The sequence below is a fragment of the Somniosus microcephalus genome, chromosome 1 (assembly GCF_052327205.1).
Source record: "Somniosus microcephalus isolate GS21.2 chromosome 1, FLI_Smic_1.0, whole genome shotgun sequence".
NCBI lineage: Eukaryota > Metazoa > Chordata > Chondrichthyes > Squaliformes > Somniosidae > Somniosus > Somniosus microcephalus.
The window spans coordinates 23,310,682-23,329,216 of NC_140987.1; the positions used below are offsets into that span (position 1 = coordinate 23,310,682).

The 18,535-nt window shown below is 48.4% G+C and overlaps 2 protein-coding genes across 2 annotated transcripts in view; both read right to left on the minus strand.

Moving 5' to 3' along the window:
- Positions 1-397: 397 nt before the first annotated feature.
- On the minus strand, positions 398-1,879 carry LOC147123993 (profilin-3-like). Its single transcript, XM_085975496.1, has one exon. It carries the CDS (start codon positions 850-852, stop codon positions 433-435), a length of 420 nt encoding a protein of 139 aa, XP_085831622.1. The 5' UTR covers positions 853-1,879; the 3' UTR covers positions 398-432.
- A 90-nt stretch (positions 1,880-1,969) lies between these two features.
- Positions 1,970-18,535, minus strand: part of lrpap1 (low density lipoprotein receptor-related protein associated protein 1) — a 48,428-nt gene continuing 31,862 nt past the window's right edge. The window contains exons 4-8 of the mRNA XM_085975487.1: positions 16,829-16,949; positions 15,752-15,907; positions 5,666-5,748; positions 3,398-3,574; positions 1,970-2,377 (exon numbers count right to left, since the gene is read on the minus strand). Of these exons, the coding sequence (XP_085831613.1) occupies positions 2,309-2,377; positions 3,398-3,574; positions 5,666-5,748; positions 15,752-15,907; positions 16,829-16,949 (606 nt within the window). The 3' untranslated portion in view covers positions 1,970-2,308. The remainder of the gene's footprint in view (positions 2,378-3,397; positions 3,575-5,665; positions 5,749-15,751; positions 15,908-16,828; positions 16,950-18,535) is intronic.

Below are 18,535 nucleotides of genomic sequence, written 5' to 3' on the forward strand. Positions count from 1 at the left end.
GAGATACAGGGGGGATGTGAGGAAAAACTTTTTTAAGCAGCGAGTGGCGAGGACCTGGCACTTGCTGCCGCTGGAAGTGGTGGAAGCGGAGACACTCAATGTTTTCAAGGGGAGACTGGATAGGCACTTGAGGGAAATAAACTTGCAGGGCTGCGGGGATAGAGCGGGGGAATGGGACTGACTGGATTGCTCTGCAGAGAGCCGGCATGGACTCGATGGGCCGAATGGCCTCTTTCTGTGCCGTTATGATCTATTGACTATCTCCCCCAGTTTGGTGTCGCCTGCAAATTTAGAAATTTTGTACTTGCACCCTGAAGATCTCTTTTAATCAAAACACTTGAAAATGGGATTTCTTGTTATAACTACGTGGTACGAAAAATGCACCATGGAAAAAGAGTAGGGTTTCATCAACTTTATTTCATTCATGGGTATTTAGATGTTGCCGTGTCTGTTTAGGAAGTCCACCATGTCGTGCATCTTCTTGTTCACGACTCCTCCGTGAACTCCCTTGTGGCCCATCAGAAACATCAAAGCTTTGGAAGATTTCCCGATACAGATGCTCTTTTCCTCGTTGCCCAGTGTCCTGATGTCCATCGAGGGGTCCTTTTCCAGCAGCATGTTGTCTCGGATGATGGAATACTTCTTCCCACCGATGGTGATCCCGTTCTGGAGGATTGACTTCCGGTCTTTGTCGATGATCACTTCGATCTCCTGAGATGTAACCTGGCCTAACACCCCATCGCTTCTACACGCCCAGATCGATTTGTTCTTGGGGGTGCATCCAACTATTGCAATGTCCACAATGGCGCTGTCTTGCAGAACAGTCGCAATATATTCTTTCCAATCCAACATTTTTCTAACCCTTGTAATCAACAACCAACAGACAATGTGCTTGGACACGGAGGGAAGGCTGGGAAATTAAGCATTTAGGCAAAGCCTAGTACAGTACAGGGTAAAGTCTGATGTCATGCAAGCTTTATGACATTGTCTTTACAACACAAGGACTGAACTGGGAAGCTTTCCCCGACCCTACCCCCACCAGTAATTTATTTAATTTTCAGCCTTTTTCCCTTTGGTTTTCTCCCACATTTGTATCTTCCGAAGGCAAGGAGGAAATTTGGAAACCTGCTAATGGGCCTCCTTTATCCTCTCCGCTCTGCCTCGTTTGGAATTCTGGGGGGGTGGAGGGCAGGTTGTAGGGCTGGAGAAGGTTACAGAGATAGGGAGGGGCGAGGCACTGAAACACGAGGATAAGAATTTAAAATAGGAGGTGTTGGGAGGACCAGGATCCAAATGTAGGTCGCCAATGTTATGGAGGTGGAAGTTGCCGTTTTTTTTTTTGCGAAGGAGCGGATGTGGGGTCAGAAGCTCAGCTTGGGGTCGAATAGGACACCAAGGTTGCAAACAGTCTGGTTCTACCCGAGACAGTGGCCGGGGAAGGAGGTGGAACAGTGGAAAGCAGTTTGTGGCGGCGGGCATCAGTCTTTCCAATTTTTAACCGGAGGAAATTGCAGCTCATCCAAGACTGGATGTTGGGCAAGCAGTCTGAGCACCGAGACAGTGGCGGGGTTGAGAGAGGTTTTTGTTGGGCAAGGGCATTAAGGGTTATGGAACCATCGAAATATTGCCATGGGATCTTTTACATCCACCTGAGAGGGCAGACGTGGCCTTGGTTTAGTGTCTCATCCAAAAGGCGCACCTCCGACAGTGCAGCGCTCCCTCAGCACTGTACTGGGGGGGGGGGGGGGGGGTGTCAGCCCTGATTGTATTGGATACATTGCACGCTAGAAGATGACATCATCTGCTGTATGACTTGTGCGCGTTTATAACGTTCAGTTCGGTCTTTGAGACAAAGCCAAGTTGAGCATAACTAATTGGTTGCTCTATCACAGGTCGACTGCGAGTGTGACCCTGCCGATTGATCCAATAACTATACAGCGAATGGGCAGCAACGTACAAAACACCAATGCACAGAAATTTCTGAATTTAATTTACAAAACATGTTGATTACACGGAGATGGTGCACTGCCCGACAACTGCTTCGGTTTGAATAGAGTTTGTGTAAAGAGGTACCTTCATTAACAGCCTGTGGTTCAGCATAATCAGCAACGTAAAACTTGGGTTCCAATCCGGTGTCCCCAGTTATTTGTATAAAAGGGGCAAATCATCACGGAAACAAAGATGCATTTGAAAGTGTCGCGACGACCCTGATGATTTATGATTAGTGCACATTTTGACTTGGTACATATTCTAGCTACAGGAATCCAGCAGTTTCTGGTCACGGGGCAGGCTTTGGGCAGGAGGAGAGTCACAGCTCGTTGTGGCTCAGCCCTCCCTTCGAGAGCCTAGCCAGAAGATCTTGCATGTGTTTCTTTACCTAAAAACAAGATGGAGCGAGTATAATTACATTCAGTGAACTGTTGCGTACAGATTAACAGGAGGCACTTTATTAAAAAAAAAAATCACCGCAGTTCTGTGATCACATCTCTTCCTCCAGAGGGATTTACACTTGCGGCTTCACAAGGCACGCACCCAAAGGGCCATTCCTCATGCGAGTGCTTTGATGTAGAATGCCCGCAGACTTTTCAATCACGGGGGTATTTCATCACCACCCAAAAAGGCACCAGGAGATGACCAGTGCCCATTTGAAACCACAAGAAGTCAGTGTCACAGGAGGGGATCAAATGGGAGAAAACACGGAAGGCGGTTTCAGTAGCTTAACATCACAATAAGGCTTCTGTGACATGAGCATGTAGCACATTAACAAGTACATAATTTAAAAAGGTACTTCTTCCTCCCCTTCCCCCTACAATAAATGTCATTGCGCTGGGCTTAGGTTGTTAATGTCAAGCTGCAGAAGGCCTAATAAGGGATTGCGGGTTGGATAAGACAAAGTGTTTATGTCATTAAGTCTTTCGTTAAGTCATCTGTCTTTCAGATGAGACGTTAAGCCGAGGCCCCATTCGCCCTTTCAGGTGGGCGTAAAAGATCCCATGGCACTATTTCGAAGAGGAGCAGGGGAGTTATCCCTGAGCCAATATTTATCCCTCAACCAACATCACTAAACACAGATGATCTGGTTATTATCACATTGCTGTTTGTGGGAGCTTGCTGTGCGCAATCTGGCTGCAGCGTGTCCCACATTACAACAATGACTACACTTCAAAAAGTACTTCATTGGCTGTAAAGCGCCTTGAGATGTCCTGAGGTCGTGAAAGGCGCTATAGAAATGCAAGTTCTTTATTGTCTTTTTTAAGGGCATGATGCAGTCTTTAGTTTTGTGCAGTAGCTCGACACTCCTATTCCCAGCACAGCAAACGATAAACATCATAGTAAGTTTTTCAAAAGACCTGGAGCACATTTAAAAAAAAGTGGCATGAGGAGGAGGCTCATTTACCTTGTACCCGAGTTCTTTTGTCTTTTCCGTCAGCATTGCATACTTTTCTTTGTTCCGAGACAAATGTTCCTTGTCCCCGATTGTCTCCACGTGTTTAAGTTTTTGGTGGGACAAATCCAGCTGTTCTTGATAATGCTGGTGCTTCTCAATCTTTGTCTCAAAGTGCTTCAGTTCCTCCTATCGTTAGCCAGCCCAGGGTTAAAAACAAAGTACAAAATAAACAGGCAATAGACTCTGAATTGTTTCTATGAAATCAAAGCTGTATTGAAAGCAGGCAGGTTCCTTGTGATCATGTCAGCCAGTTGCTTTATTCAAGGGGACACTTGAATATTGATCCTTTGAAAGGCAGTGGGTGTTTTTTTTTTAAAATGTGTAAATACCAGCCCCAATCTCTCAGACATTTACACTGCAGCTACAGGTCCCAGGCTGAATTCTGATTACGTAGTTTGGCTCCTGCCTGTGTTTAGGGAGAGCTCTGCCCATTCCTGGACACATGCTTTCACTGAGCTTCTCCCGACAATATAAAATAAAAAGAATCTCTGCTCTTCTTCAACATCAAGTAGATTAAAAAAAAACCCTAGGAGGTCCAATGAACTCCAAGCACTGAGTAACCCAGGCCCGACGCCACACTAGATTTATACTACATGTAAAGTCAAACAACAACAGCTTGTATTTATATACAAGGAAGATGGTTGTGGTGGTTGAAGGTCAATCATCTCAGCCCCAGGACTTCGCTGCAGGAGTTCCTCAGGGCAGTGTCCTGGGCCCAACCATCTTCAGCTGCTTCATCAATGACCTTCCCTCCAACATAAGGTCAGAAATGGGGATGTTCGCTGATGACTGCACAGTGTTCAGTTCCATTCGCAACTCCTCAGATAATGAAGCAGTCCATTGCCCACATGCAACAAAACCTGGACGACGTTCAGGCTTGGGCTGATAAGTGGCAGGTAACATTCGCGCCACAGAAGTGCCAGGCAATGACTATCTCCAACAAGTGAGAGTCTAACCACCGCCCCATGACATTCAACGGCATTACCATCTCCAAATCCCATCAACATCCTGGGGAGTCACCATTGACCAGAAACTTAACTGGACCAGCCACATAAATACTGTGGCTTCAAGAACAGGTCAGAGGCTGGGTATTCTGCGGCGAGTGTCTCACCTCCTGATTCCCAAAGCCTTTCCACCATCTACAAGGCACAAGTGAGTGCGATGGAATACACTTGTCTGGATGAGTGCAGCTCCAACAACACTCAACAAGCTCGACACCATCCAGGACAAAGCAGCCCGCTTGATTGGCACCCCATCCACCACCTTAAACATTCACTCCCTCCACCACTGGCGTACCATGGCTGCAGTGTGTACCATCTACAAGATGTACTGCAGCAACTTCCAAACCCGCGACCTCTTCCACCTAGAAGGACCAGGGCAGCAGGCGCATTGAAAGACCACCACCTCCAAGTTCCCCTCCAAGTTACACTCCAGCCGATCCTTCATCGTCGCTGGGTCAAAATCCTGGAACTCCCTACCTAACAGCACTGTGGGAGTACCTTCACCACACGGACTGCAGCGGTTCAAGGTGGCAGCTCACCGCCACTTTCTCAAGGGCAATTAGGGATGGGCAATAAATGCTGGCCTTGCCAGCGACACCCACATCCCATAAACGAATAAAAAAAAGCGCCTTTAACGTAGTAAAACGTCCCAAGAAGCTTCACAGGAGCGTTATCAGACAAAAATTGACACTGAGCCACAAAAGGCGATATTAGGACAGGTTGGTCAAAGAGGTAGGTTTTAAGGAGCGTCTTAAAGGAAGAGAGAGGCGGAGAGGTTTAGGGAGGGAATTCCAGAGCTTTGGGCCTTGGCACCTGAAGGTACTGCCGCCAATGGTGGAGCGATGAAAATTGGGGATGCGCAAGAGGCCGGAATTGGAGAAGCGCAGAGGTCTCGGAGGGTTGTGGGGCTGGAGGAGGTTACAGAGATCATGATGGGGCGAGGCCATGGAGGGATTTGAAAACAAGGATGTGAATTTAAAAATTGAGCCAATGTAGGCCAGTGAGCACAGATGGATGAGCGGGACTTGTTACAAGTTAGAATACGGGTAGCAGAGCTTTGGACTCTGCAACCAAAGCAATGCTGGAGTGCCACCTTCAGGGAGTCTTACTTCAGTTTTGTTCCTAGAGTGTGAGGGCAGGAGAAATTTCTTTACATATAGGTTGCTGGAGAGTGAGTGAACAATCCTCCAAGTACCTCCCCCATACGATGGTTTACCTTAATGGAATCCAGTTCATCTCCTGTGAAGTTCGACTGTTTTGCCATGTCCCACAGTTCAAGCACTCTTGGCTCAGAAAATTCTGAAAAAATATTAAATGCAAATTTCACTCAAACAAGCACAAACCCAATGAAGAATACAACACTTTTCCTAGAAGGCTCAACATCACTTCATTGTTTTATTGATTGACGCCTGGCGATTCTGCAGGGGGCGGAAGCCAAGTTCGTATCTGGGGCATTAGATTGGACAGGGCTTGATGGACGGCGCAGACATGATGGGCCGAAGGGCCTCTTTCTGTGCTGTATAACTCTATGACTCTATGAGTACCGGGGGCGTTGCGCTCTCCGGGGCACAGGAGATCGTGGCTTTAGGGTTTACCGCCGCCACTAACCTGCAGGGAAAGTTCGCGGGCGCCGGTACTCTTGCAAAGCTGGTAGCGTCACGTTAATGTCCCCGGAAGCACTAACGGGAGACGCAATTTCTCCCCCATATAAACTTACAGCACAGGAGGCCATTCGGCCCGTCGTGCCTGTGCGGGCTCTGTGACCGAGCAGTCCTGCTTAGTCCCAATCCCCCCACTTCTTGTCCGTAACCCTGCAAGTTCCACATCCTCAAGAACCCGTCCGACTCCCTTTTAAAATTGATGGAATCCGCTTCCACCGCCTTTTCAGGTGGAGCGTTCCCGATCCCCACAACTCTGCGAGTGAAACAATTTCTCCTCCTCTCCCCTCCGGATCTTTTGCCAGTGATTTTGAATCAATGACCTCTGATTATTGACCCACTCGCCAGAGGGAATCTACTCTATTAAAACCTCTCATCATCTTGTAAACCTCGGTTAGGTCACCTCTTAACCTTCTCTGTTCCAAGGTTAAAACAGCCCTAACTTTTCCAATGGGTGGTTTGACATGCATTCATCGATGCGAGGTCAGATTCAGCTTGAAGGGTTATCTCCCAGAGATACACAAGCCGTTTGGAATGTTGATTAAGATGGTTGCCAGCCAGAACACCAGACGTTCCAGCCTTTAGAGACTGTTTATTTCTGCCTGGTACATTACTTTAGTGATAATGAAGTTAAGGGCTGGTCCATGATATTTCTTCCCATTACGACAGAATGGTTTTTATTCATTGTTCTTGGCAGAGAGCTTAGTTGAACAGACATACACGCACCAAAGCATCCACATCAAGGAGGCAACTCTGATTGGCATCTCAGTGGACATATTATCATTGCCCAGAATTAACAGAGGGGCTGAGGAGGGTGGGCAGTATTTATGTCTCTCTTTTCATCCTCCCTGCTTTGGGGAGGCAGTCTGACACAGAGAGACACACACAGACATCTCTTTCAGTCAGTCCAAGACTGTCAAGAGACACAAGATCGAAAATAGCAGCGTGAACCCATATCACCTGTAGCCCAAGAACAATGCCAATTAGCTCAGGGACAGTTAGCTTACAGGTACGGTAGCCTTCTGGTGATGGTACTAGACTAGCAACACAGACGTCAAGAGTTCAAATCCCACAGGTTCCCCCCCACCCCACTCCACCCAGCCAGGTTATACATTGCATTACCCCCTCCCTCCCCAGGTTATACATTGCATTATCTCCCCCCACCCCAGGTTATACATTGCATTAAGAATTTTATTTCAGTGAGTGAATATATAGAAGTTATAATTGGATTCACTTAATGCAAAACAGTGCAGCCAGTCTTTATGCAATGCACAATAATGAATACGCTATGCTTCCCCCACATCAGCGGATCATCATACTTGACAAACAAAGTAACTTCCAACTACCCTCCTCATTCTCCTTCTGAGCATGGCCAAATTTTGTCCCCTCAGCTTTCTGTTTAAAACCTGACTTGACTCTGCAGCCTTCGCTGGAGCTGACTACCTGCGTCTCTTTTTAAAAACAATCTCCTGCGGCCAAAGAGGAAGGCCTGCCAGTGCCTGGGACCAGAGACTGCCCAGCACAATTGGTGTGAAGAGGTGGTGGCACTGTGGTATACAGTCGGGAGGGAGTAGCCCTGGGAGTCCTCAACATTGACTCAGGACCCCATGAGGTCTCATGGCATCAAGTCAAACATGGGCAAGGAAACCTCCTGCTAATTACCACCCATAGCCATCGGACTATACGGCCCATTAATTTTGAGAGTGACTTGCCTAAGTCCGAAACTAGAGTTTTAAACTTAAGTAAATCCAATTATATAGGTATGAGGCATGAGTTGGGTAAGGCAGATTGGAAAAATAGATTAAAAGGTATGGCCATAGATACGCAGTGGCTAGCATTTAAAGAAATATTTCATAATACATTCCATTGAGAAACAAAAATTCCACGGGAAAAGTGATACAACCGTGGCTAACTAAAGAAGTTCAGGACAGCATTAGATTGAAAGAAGCTTATAATTTTGCAAAGAATAATAAAAATCCTGAGGATTGGGAGAGTTTCAGAAACCAGCAAAGGTTGGCCAAAAAATTGATAAAAAGGGAAAAAATAGAATGAAAGAAAACTAGCAAGAAATATAAAAGCAGATTGTAAGAGTTTCTACAAGTATGTAAAAAGGAAGAGAGTAGCAAAAGTAAACGTTGGTTCCTTAGAGGCTGAGACAGGAGAAATTATTATGGGGAATAAGGAAATGGCAGAAATGTGAAAAAATATTTTGTTTCTGTCTGCACAGTAGAAGACACAAAAAGCATACCAAAAATGGTGGGGAACCAAGGGTCTAATGAGGGTGAGGAACTTAACGTAATTAATATTAGGAGCAAGGATGTCTTGCTGAGTTGTACAGGGCCTTGGTGAGACCACACCTTGAGTATTGTGTGCAGTTTTAGTCACCTTATCTGAGGAAGGATGTTCTTGCCATGGAGGGAGTGCAGTGAAGATTCACCAGACTGATACCTGGGCTGGCAGGAATGACGTATGAGGAGAGATTGGGTCGATTAGGCTTATATTCGCTAGAGTTTAGAAGAATGAGAGGGGATCTCATTGAAACTTATAAAATTCTAACAGGACTAGACAGACTAGATGCAGGAAGTATGTTCCCGATGGCGGGGGAGTCCAGAACCAGGGGTCACAGTCTAAGGATAAGGGGTAAGCCATTTAGGACTGAGATGAGGAGGAATTTCTTCACCCAGAGAGTGGTGAACCTGTGGAATTCTCTACCACAGAAGGCAGTAGAGGCCAATTCATTAAATATATTCAAGAAGGAGTTGGATATATTTCTTAAGGCTAAAGGGATCAAGGGATATGGGGAGAAGGCAGGGACAGGGTACTGAATTTGGATGATCAGCCATGGTCTCATTAAATGGCGGAGCAGGCTCGAGGGGCCAAATGGCCTACTCCTGCTCCTATCTTCTATGTTTCTATGTAATATAAGTAGAGAAAAAGTACTAGAGAAACTAATGGGGCTAAAAGCCGACAAATCCCCTGGACCTGACGGCCTACATCCTAGGGTTCTAAAAGAGGTGGCTGAAGAACTAGTGGATGCATTGGTTTTGATCTTCCAAAATTCCCTAGATTCTAGAATGGTCCCAGCAGATTGGAAGGTCGCAAATATAACACCGCTATTCAAGAAAGGAGGGAGAGCAAAAACAGGGAACTACAGGCCAGTTAGCCTGACATCAGTCGTTGGGAAAATGCTGGAATCCATTGTTAAGGAAGTGGTATCAGGGCACTTAGAAAATCATAACATGATTAGGCAGAGTCAACATGGTTTTATCAAGTCAGGAGTGTGATGGAATACTCTCCACTTGCCTGGATGAGTGCAGCTCCAACACTCAAGAAGCTCGACACCATTCAGGATAAAGCAGCCCGCTTGATTGGCACTCCATCCACCACCTTCAACATTCACTCCCTCCACCACCGGCGCACTGTGGCTGCAGTGTGTACCATCTACAAGATGCACTGCAGCAACTCGCCAAAGCTCCTTCAACAGCACCTTCCAAACCCACGACCTCTACCACTTAGAAGGACAAGGGCAGCAGACGCATGGGAACATCACCACCTACACGTTCCCCTCCAAGCCACACACCATCCTGACTTGGACCTGTATCGCCGTTCCTTCACTGTCGCTGGGCCAAAATCCTGGAACTCCCTTCCTAACAGCATTGTGGGTGTACCTACACCATATGGACTGCAGCGGTTCAAGGCGGCGGCTCACCACCATCTTCTCAAGGGCAATTAGGGATGGGCACTAAATGCAGGCCTAGCCAGCGACGCCCACATCTCATCAATGAATAAAAAAAAATTAAAAAAATTGAGACAAGCTAACAAACTGCTTATTGTTATTTAAAGGAACATAACACCATCAGAAATTCTTTATGATGTTTATTTTTGGCACAATTAATGAAGACTTCTAGCGTTAAGGCTGCAGACATCTGCGTCTGCCTTTCAAAAGATGAATGAATGAATGGCTTCTTGTTTTGGTGCGAGCTTGGTTTCACATCTTCCTGTCCCGTGGAAGATGAATCTTTTCCAAGTGACAATTTTGATTGGAAGTCGAGGAACAGAGGACAGCTGGTCATTGATGCGCCTACCTTTTCCCTCAAAGACTTCCATTAGCAATAACAACCACCTTTTGCCTCGGTGCTTTTTCCTCCCTAAACTGGTGTGAATACGCTGCTTTGAAATACCAACACTTAAAAGTTACCTTTCTTCTCCCAGAATCTTGGTGGAAAGAAATGGTCAAAACATTCCTGAAAAAGCTACTAATTAACTGGTCAGCAATTTTGCTCCTGTTTGTTGGATGTTACAGGCACAGAATTGGCTGCTGTGTTTGCCTCCAATAAGCTCCTGCACTTCAAAAAAAAAAATCCAACCAATTCACTGCGTGAAGCACTGGAGACATTTAAGAATTAGGAGTCGTCGACCATACGGCCCCTCGAGCTTGCTCCGCCATTCAATAAGATCATGGATGATCTTCCACTTTCCCGCCTGATCCGCATATTGATATACCTATCAATTCGTCCAATAAAAAGCGACGAGTTAGGAACGTAACTAAAGGTTTTTATTGACTAAATAACAGAGCCCACCCTCGTGGGTGATCGGGTCCAACAAGGAGGAATACCAGCCAGTCGACTACCTTTATACCTGGGCAGGTAGGTGGAGCCATGGGCGGAGTCGGAGGTGGTCAGCCCAGGTATAACAGCGCGACAAGAGGCGACCTCGTATAGTGATACAACAGTGAGAACAGTGATAACAATACAACAGTGATAACTATAGTGAACGATAAAAGTGGTTTACCACATTCACCCCTTGTTTAGATTTGAGTCCGGCGGGGTGAAGTGTACTACCAGTTCTGGTATGTCAGTCTGTCCGGAGGCCTCGTAAGCCTCTCCGATCGTCGCAGCGGCGGTGCTGCATTATCCGGTGTTAATGCTGGTGTCTGCGTGGTCGGCGAAGGCTCGTGGGGTTCCGGCATGCCGTCTACCTGGGCTGGAATTGGGGGGGTGGTGGGGGGGGGTAAAGGTGGTGTCTCCGGAGTGCCCGAGGGTGCGAGGTCTCGTAAGGAGACAGTGTCCTCCCGCCCGTCTGGGTAAGCCACGTAGGCGTACTGGGGGTTGGCGTGCAGGAGGTTCACCCTCTCGACCAGGGGGTCCGTTTTATGGGCCCTCACGTGCTTTCGCAGCAAGACGGGCCCCGGAGAGGTCAGCCAGGTTGGTAGCGTGGTTCCCGTAGTCGACTTCCTGGGGAAAACAAACATTCGTTCATGGGGGGTGGCGTTAACGGCAGTGCAAAGTAGTGACCGGATGGAGTGCAGCGCTGTCGGGAGGACTTCCTGCCAGCGGGAGGTTGGGAGGCCCTTAGACTTTAAGGCTAAGAGGACGGCCTTCCATACCGTCGCGTTCTCTCTTTCCACCTGGCCATTCCCTCGGGGGTTGTAGCTGGTGGTCCTACTTGCTGCAATACCTCTCGCTAGTAGGAACTGACGGAGTTCCTCGCTCATGAAGGAGGAGCCCCGGTCACTATGTATATAGTTCGGGAACCCGAACAAGGCGAAGAGGTCGTTCAGGCACTTGATGACCGTGGTACTGGTCATGTCTGGGCAGGGGAAGGCAAAAGGGAAACGGGAGTACTCATCACGATGTTGAGGAAGTACACATTGCGGTCAGATGACGGTAGAGGCCCCTTAAAGTCGATGCTCAGGCGCTCGAAGGGGCGGGTGGCCTTGATCAGGCTTGCTCTGTCCGGCCTATAGAAGTGCGGTTTGCACTCGGCGCAGGTCTGGCAGTTCCTGGTCATGGTCCTGACCTCCTCGATGGAGTAGGTCAGGTTGCGGGCCTTAATGAAATGGTAAAGTCTGGTGACCCCGGGGTGGCAGAGGTCGTTGTGGAGGGTCTGAAGTCTATCAATATGCACGCTGGCGCATGTAATTCGTGAAAGAGCATCAGGGGGTTCGTTCAGCTTACCTGGCCGGTACAAGATATCATAATCGTAGGTGGATAGCTCGATTCTCCACCTCAAGATCTTGTCATTCTTGATTTTGCCCCTCAGCTTGTTATTAAACATGAAAGCAACCGAACGTTGGTCGGTGAGGAGGGTAAATCGTTTGCCTGCCAGGTAATGCCTCCAGCGCCGTACCGCCTCCACAATTGCCTGGGCTTCCTTCTCGACCGACGAGTGTCGGATCTCGGGGCCCTGTAGGGTCCTTGAGAAGGAGGCCACCGGCCTCCCCTCCTGGTTAAGGGTAGCGGCTAGGGCGAAGTCGGATGCATCGCTCTCCACTTGGAAGGGGATGGACTCATCCACTGCGTGCATTGTGGCCTTGGCTATGTCTCCCTTGATGAGGGAGAAGGCCGCGCACGCTTCCTCCGTGAGGGGGAAGGATGTGGACTTCATGAGGGGTCTGGCTTTGTCCGCATAATTGGGCACCCATTGGGCATAGTAGGCGAAGAGCACCAGGGTTCTCTTCAGTGCCTTAGGGCAGTGGGGGAGGGGTAGCTCCATGAGGGGGGCGCATTCTTTCGGGGTCGGGGCCGATGAGTCCGTTCTCTACTACACAGCCAAGGATGGCAAGGCGCGAGGTGTTAAACACACATTTCTCCTTATTGTAGGTGAGGTTCAGCCGTTGGGCCGTACGGAGGAATTTCTCCAGATTCACGTCATGGTCCTGCCGGTCGCGGCCGCAGATGGTGACGTTATCTAGATAGGGGAATGTGGCCTGCAGTCCGTTCTGGTCAACCATCCGGTCCATCTCCCTTTGGAAGACCGAGACCCCGTTGGTGACACCGAAGGGGACCCTAAGGAAGTGGTATAGGCGCCCATTCGCCTCGAAGGCGGTGTACTGGCGGTCCTCGGGGTGGATAGGGAGTTGGTGGTAGGCCGACTTAAGGTCGATGGTCGAGAATACGCGGTATTGTGCAATCTGATTGACCATGTCAGATATGCGGGGAAGGGGGTATGCGTCCAGCTGGGTGTATCTGTTTATGGTCTGGCTGTAGTCGATGACCAGGCGATTTTTATCGCCGGTCTTAACGACCACGACCTGGGCACGCCAGGGGCTGTTGCTCCCCTCGATAATGCCCTCTTTCAGGAGGCGCCGCACCTCAGAGCTAATGAAGGCTCTGTCCCCAGCGCTGTACCGCCTGCTCTTGGTAGCGACGGGTTTGCAGTCGGGTGTGAGGTTAGCGAACAGGGAAGGTGGCGGCACCTTGAGGGTGGATAGGCTGCAGGTGTTACGCGGTGGGCGGTTTAACATTCGCTGGTTGTCGACTGTGAGTGGGGGGAGGGGTCCACCGTATGCTAGGGTTACACTTTGGAGGTGGGATTGGAAGTCCAGCCCTAGTAGGACGGCAGCGCAGAGCTGGGGGAGGACGAGGAGTTTAAAATTTTTATACTCCGTACCCTTAACCGACAAGGTCACAACACAGTAGCCGCTAATGTCCGTGGCGTGGGACCTCGATGCCATCGAGATTCGGTTGCGCGTTGGCAGGACAGGGAGGGAGTAGTGGCTCACCGTGTCTGGGTGGATGAAGCTCTCCGTGCTTCCGCTGTCGAACAGGCAGGTCGTGGCGTGGCCGTTTACTTTGATGTCCATCATCGACTTGGACAGGTGGTGTGGGCGGGCTTGATCCAGAGTGACGGAGGCTAGTGTGTAGGTAAGCGAGTCGTTGTCGTCTGCGGGCGAGGCGGTCGTCGGGTCCGGGGGCCCGGTGGCAGTCGGGCGTGGTGGGTAAAATGGCGTCTCCCACGAGGTAGGACAAAATGGCGGAGAAGATGGCTGCCCCCATAACTCACATGAGGCACTATTGGGGTCAGTTGCCTTGATCAAAGATGGCTGCCCCCATGACTCACGTGTGGGGATGCTGGCCTCAGTTGCCTTGAAAGAAGATGGCCGCCCCCACAGTTCGCATGAGGCACTGCTGGCCTCTGAAGATCCGCTCCTGCAGGCCTTAGAGAAGTGGCCTTTCTTCCTGCAGGTTGAGCAGGTAGAGTTCCTGGCTGGGCAGCGCGACCTCGGGTGCTTCTCCTGGCCGCAAAAGAAGCAGCCGGCGGCCCGATCGCGGGTGCCCGATGTCGGAGCCGGTACCGGGGACGCCGACGCTGAGGTAGGTCCCGGGGGCGGCGCTGCGAAGGGTATTGTGGTAGGGGTCGGGCCCGAGTCCCAGGGTCGCGAGCAGTACCTGGAAAACGCCTCCTGGTCCTGATGGGCCACCTCAAGGGAGAGAGCGAGGGCTTCAGCTTTGTCCAGGTCGAGGTCTTTAGCTTCAAGCAGTCTTTGCCGTGAGTAGTCGGACTGTAGGCCTTTCACAAAGGCATCGCGGATATTATCTTCCGTATTTTCAACAGCCGTCACTGCTTTAAAGTCACAGTTCCTGCCGAGTGCTCTTAGCGCCCGTAAAAATTCAGCTACAGACTCTCCTGGCTGTTGCGGGCGGGATCTTAGGAGGTGCCTGGTGTACATGTAATTTACCGGGCTCCGGTACTGCTGTTTCAGTAGGTTGATAGCGGCCTCGTATGTAGTCGTGTCCTGGATGAGTGCGTATACTCTCGGGCTCGCTTGGGCGTTCAGAACTCTTAGTTTGGATCTCTGAGGGACGCCGGATTCTTCCAGGTAGGATTCGAAGCAGTCCAGCCAGTGTTTGAAGTTGAGGGCTGAGTTTTCTGCCTGTGGGTTTAGATCCAGGTACGGTGGTTTGAGGGCTTGCAGCCAAGCCGGCTGGTGTGGCTGGTGTAGCCCGGTGTCTGAAAGCTGCTGTGGCTGTGCTTCTGGGAGGGCTTCTGGCTGGCCAGTAGTAGACATCTTTAAAATTTAGTCAATAAAATTGATATACCTATCAATTCGTCCAATAAAAAGCGACGAGTTAGGAACGTAACTAAAGGTTTTTATTGACTAAATAACAGAGCCCACCCTCGTGGGTGATCGGGTCCAACAAGGAGGAATACCAGCCAGTCGACTACCTTTATACCTGGGCAGGTAGGTGGAGCCATGGGCGGAGTCGGAGGTGGTCAGCCCAGGTATAACAGCGCGACAAGAGGCGACCTCGTATAGTGATACAACAGTGAGAACAGTGATAACAATACAACAGTGATAACTATAGTGAACGATAAAAGTGGTTTACCACACATATCCCTTGATTCCCTTAGATTCCAAAAATCTATCGATCTCAGCCTTGAATATACTCAACGACTGAGCCTCCACAGGCCTCTGGGGTAGAGAATTCCAAAGGTTCATCACCCTCTGAGTGAAGAAATTTCTCCTCATCTCAGTCTTAAATGGCCGACCCTTTATCCTGAGACTATGTCCCCTAGTTCTAGACACTCCAACCAGGGGAAACAACCTCTCAGCATCTACCCTGTCAATCCCCTTCAGAATCTTATATGTTTCAATGGGATCACCTCTCATTCTTCTAAACTCGAGAGTAGAGGCCCAATCTACTCAATCTCTATCTTCATAACCCTTGATTCCCTTATGGATTCAACGGATTAAGATGCTATATAATTGCAAGTACCTTTTCTTTTTCTGCAAGTGAATGACTGCTCCCTCCCACTAATCTTCTGTTAATTTGAGACCTACGGTCGACCTGAAAGGGACGAGCGCCTCAAAATCTACCAAGAAGACAACGCACTGTTTTACCAAAGGAAAGGAACCTTACCACTGTCCTCGTCGTAGCCTTGGTGGATGAGTTTGCGCAAACGCTCAAAACTTGCTTGGACGTTACGGTGCTTATCCTTCAGCTCGGTGTGCTTGGAGTGTAGGAAATCTTCCTTGATATGGGCTTCCGATGGGCTGATCACATTCTGATGAATGTCTGAGGAAAACGAAGAGTTACATTTCATTTAAACAAAAACACATTCTAACAGTGTGCGAGAACTATATATTTGGATACTGAACCATTCAGCCCTCATACTTGCGCCTGCGCTACTTCCACATCAGAGCCATACACTCGAATCCCATTCACCCACTTGTTCTCAGCACTCATTAATATTTTGGTTCAAGTGTTTCTCATTTCCTCTTAAATGTAGTAATTTGATTTGGCTTCAATAGATTTTTTTTGTGGTACTGTATGTTATAATCCTTTGAGGAAATTTCTTCTAACTTCCAATTTGTGGTACTAACCCCAAGTTTGTGCCTCTCGTTGTAGATTCGACTCATCAAAATAATCTTGCACTGTTTACCCTCAAACCCATGTCATAATTTTCAACATTTCTATTAGAACCCCTTTACATTCTCTGCTCCAATCTTAGAATTTCAAATCTCACATCATTACCAAGTTACGAACATCTAAAATTGACGGGCAGGGAAAGACCAGCTGGTCCATTAAGCCTGGCCGGAGCATCATGACTAGACACTTTCTACTTCCTCCCCCGCAGCCACGTAAAATCCTGGGAGAGGCAGAAGAACAGAAAAACCCAGGGTCAACAAGGGGAAAAAAATACTCCTCTCTGATCCCCCCTCAGGCGATCAAAACTAGACTAAGAGATTGCATGGACCCAAGTGGTAAGTTTGAAATTCTTGATCCAAATTTTAAGGACAGATGCTTTTGCCCCTCGTGAAAATGCAAATCTCCGTCAACCTGCAAAGTATGTCCAATTATTCAACACAACTTGCTCAGGACCATGACTACAAGCCCGCAGTAACTTTGAAGTCATTTAAAAATAAATGAAGAACAATTATTGTTCTATAAAAGTCTGATCTGAAGTGATTCAGACAGCGGTTTTAACTGTAATACCTTCGTTCCTGCTGACAGTCTCTCTCAGGATGTGATACTCCTCAACTTTGTCCTGGTGATGCTGGAACTCACGGCGCAGTTTTCGAACCTCATCATCGTTAAATTTCCCAGATGTTGTCGCCTACCAAGGTGCCAACAGTTAAAAGTGGTATGACATGTACTTGCGCTCTGTGGAACTTAGTCATAGTCATCGAGTTATACAGCACAGAAAGAGGCCCTTTGGCCCATCGTGTCCGCGCCAGCCATCAAGCCGTCTATTCTAATCCCATTTTCCTGCACTTGGTCCGTAGCCTTGTATGCTATGGCGTTTCAAGTGCTCATCTAAATGCTTCTTGAATATTGTGAGGGTTCCTGCCTCTACCACCCTTTCAGGCAGTGAGTTCCAGATTCCAACCACCCTCTGGGTGAAAATGTTTTTCCTCAAATCTCCTCTAAACCTCCTGCCCCTTACCTTGAAACTATGCCCCCTGGTTATTGACCCCTCCACCAAGGGGAAAAGGTCCCCTCTATCTACCCTATCTATGCCCCTCATAATTTTGTACACCTCAATCAGGTCCACCCTCAGCCTTCTGTGCTCTAAGGAAAACAACCCCAGCCTGTCCAGTCTTTCTTCATAGCTGAAGCGCTCCAGCCCAGGTAACATCCTGGTGAATCGCCTCGGCACCCTCTCCAATGCAATCACATCCCTCGTATAGTGTGGCGACCAGAACTGCACACAGTATTTCAGCTATGGCCTAACTAGCGTTTTGTACAGCTCCATCATAATCTCCCTGCCCTTATATTCTAAGCCTCGGCTAATGAAGGCAAGTATCCCATATGCCTTTTTAACCACCTTATCTACCTGTCCTGCTGCCTTCAGGGGTCTATGTACATGCACACCAAGGTCCCTCTGATCCTCTGTCCTTCCTAGGGTCCTACCATTCATTGTGTATTCCCCCAAAATGCATCACCTCACACTTTTCAGGGTTAAATTCCATTTGCTACTGTTCTGCCCATCTAACCAACCCGTCTATATCATCCTGTAGCCTGAGAGTTCCCTCCTTGCTATTTACCACACCACCAATTTTCGTGTCATCTGTGAACTTACTGATCATACCTCCTACATTCATATCTAAATCATTAATGTACACCACAAACAGCAAAGGACCCAGCACCGATCCCTGCGGTACACCACTGGACACAGGCTTCCAGTCACAAAAACAACCTTCGACCATCACCCTCTGCCTCCATCTTATCTTCAAAGTTTCCATACTTGTGTGAGAAGATTATAACGTCAGCTACAAGTCATTGGAAAACTTTCCCCATCAGCTTTTTCAGTCCGTGTAACTGAAGGACTAACACCCCCATGTGCCCCCACAGCCTCTTCAAAACTATGGCATGTTGTCAGGGAGAAATTAAAACATGTTTCAGTAGTGACTTAGTTCTTTAAAAATAATTCCTTGGCTTTGTTAGCAGTCAACCGCTTTCCTCCTCTGGTTCACAACAACACGTTTCAAGTAAGCACGAGACACTTCGTAGTGCAGTATACGGAACAGACTTTATTGATACCCAGTACAGGTGATCAGCCTAACTGTATAGAGAGAGTGGCTTTTCAGTTTCTGTATCTTTCGAGCTCTCCGAATTATTGTTGAAAACCATTCTCCTTTACACACCATATTTTGCCTACGTCAAAGGTAAATGTCATAAGGCTGCATGAAGTATCTATTC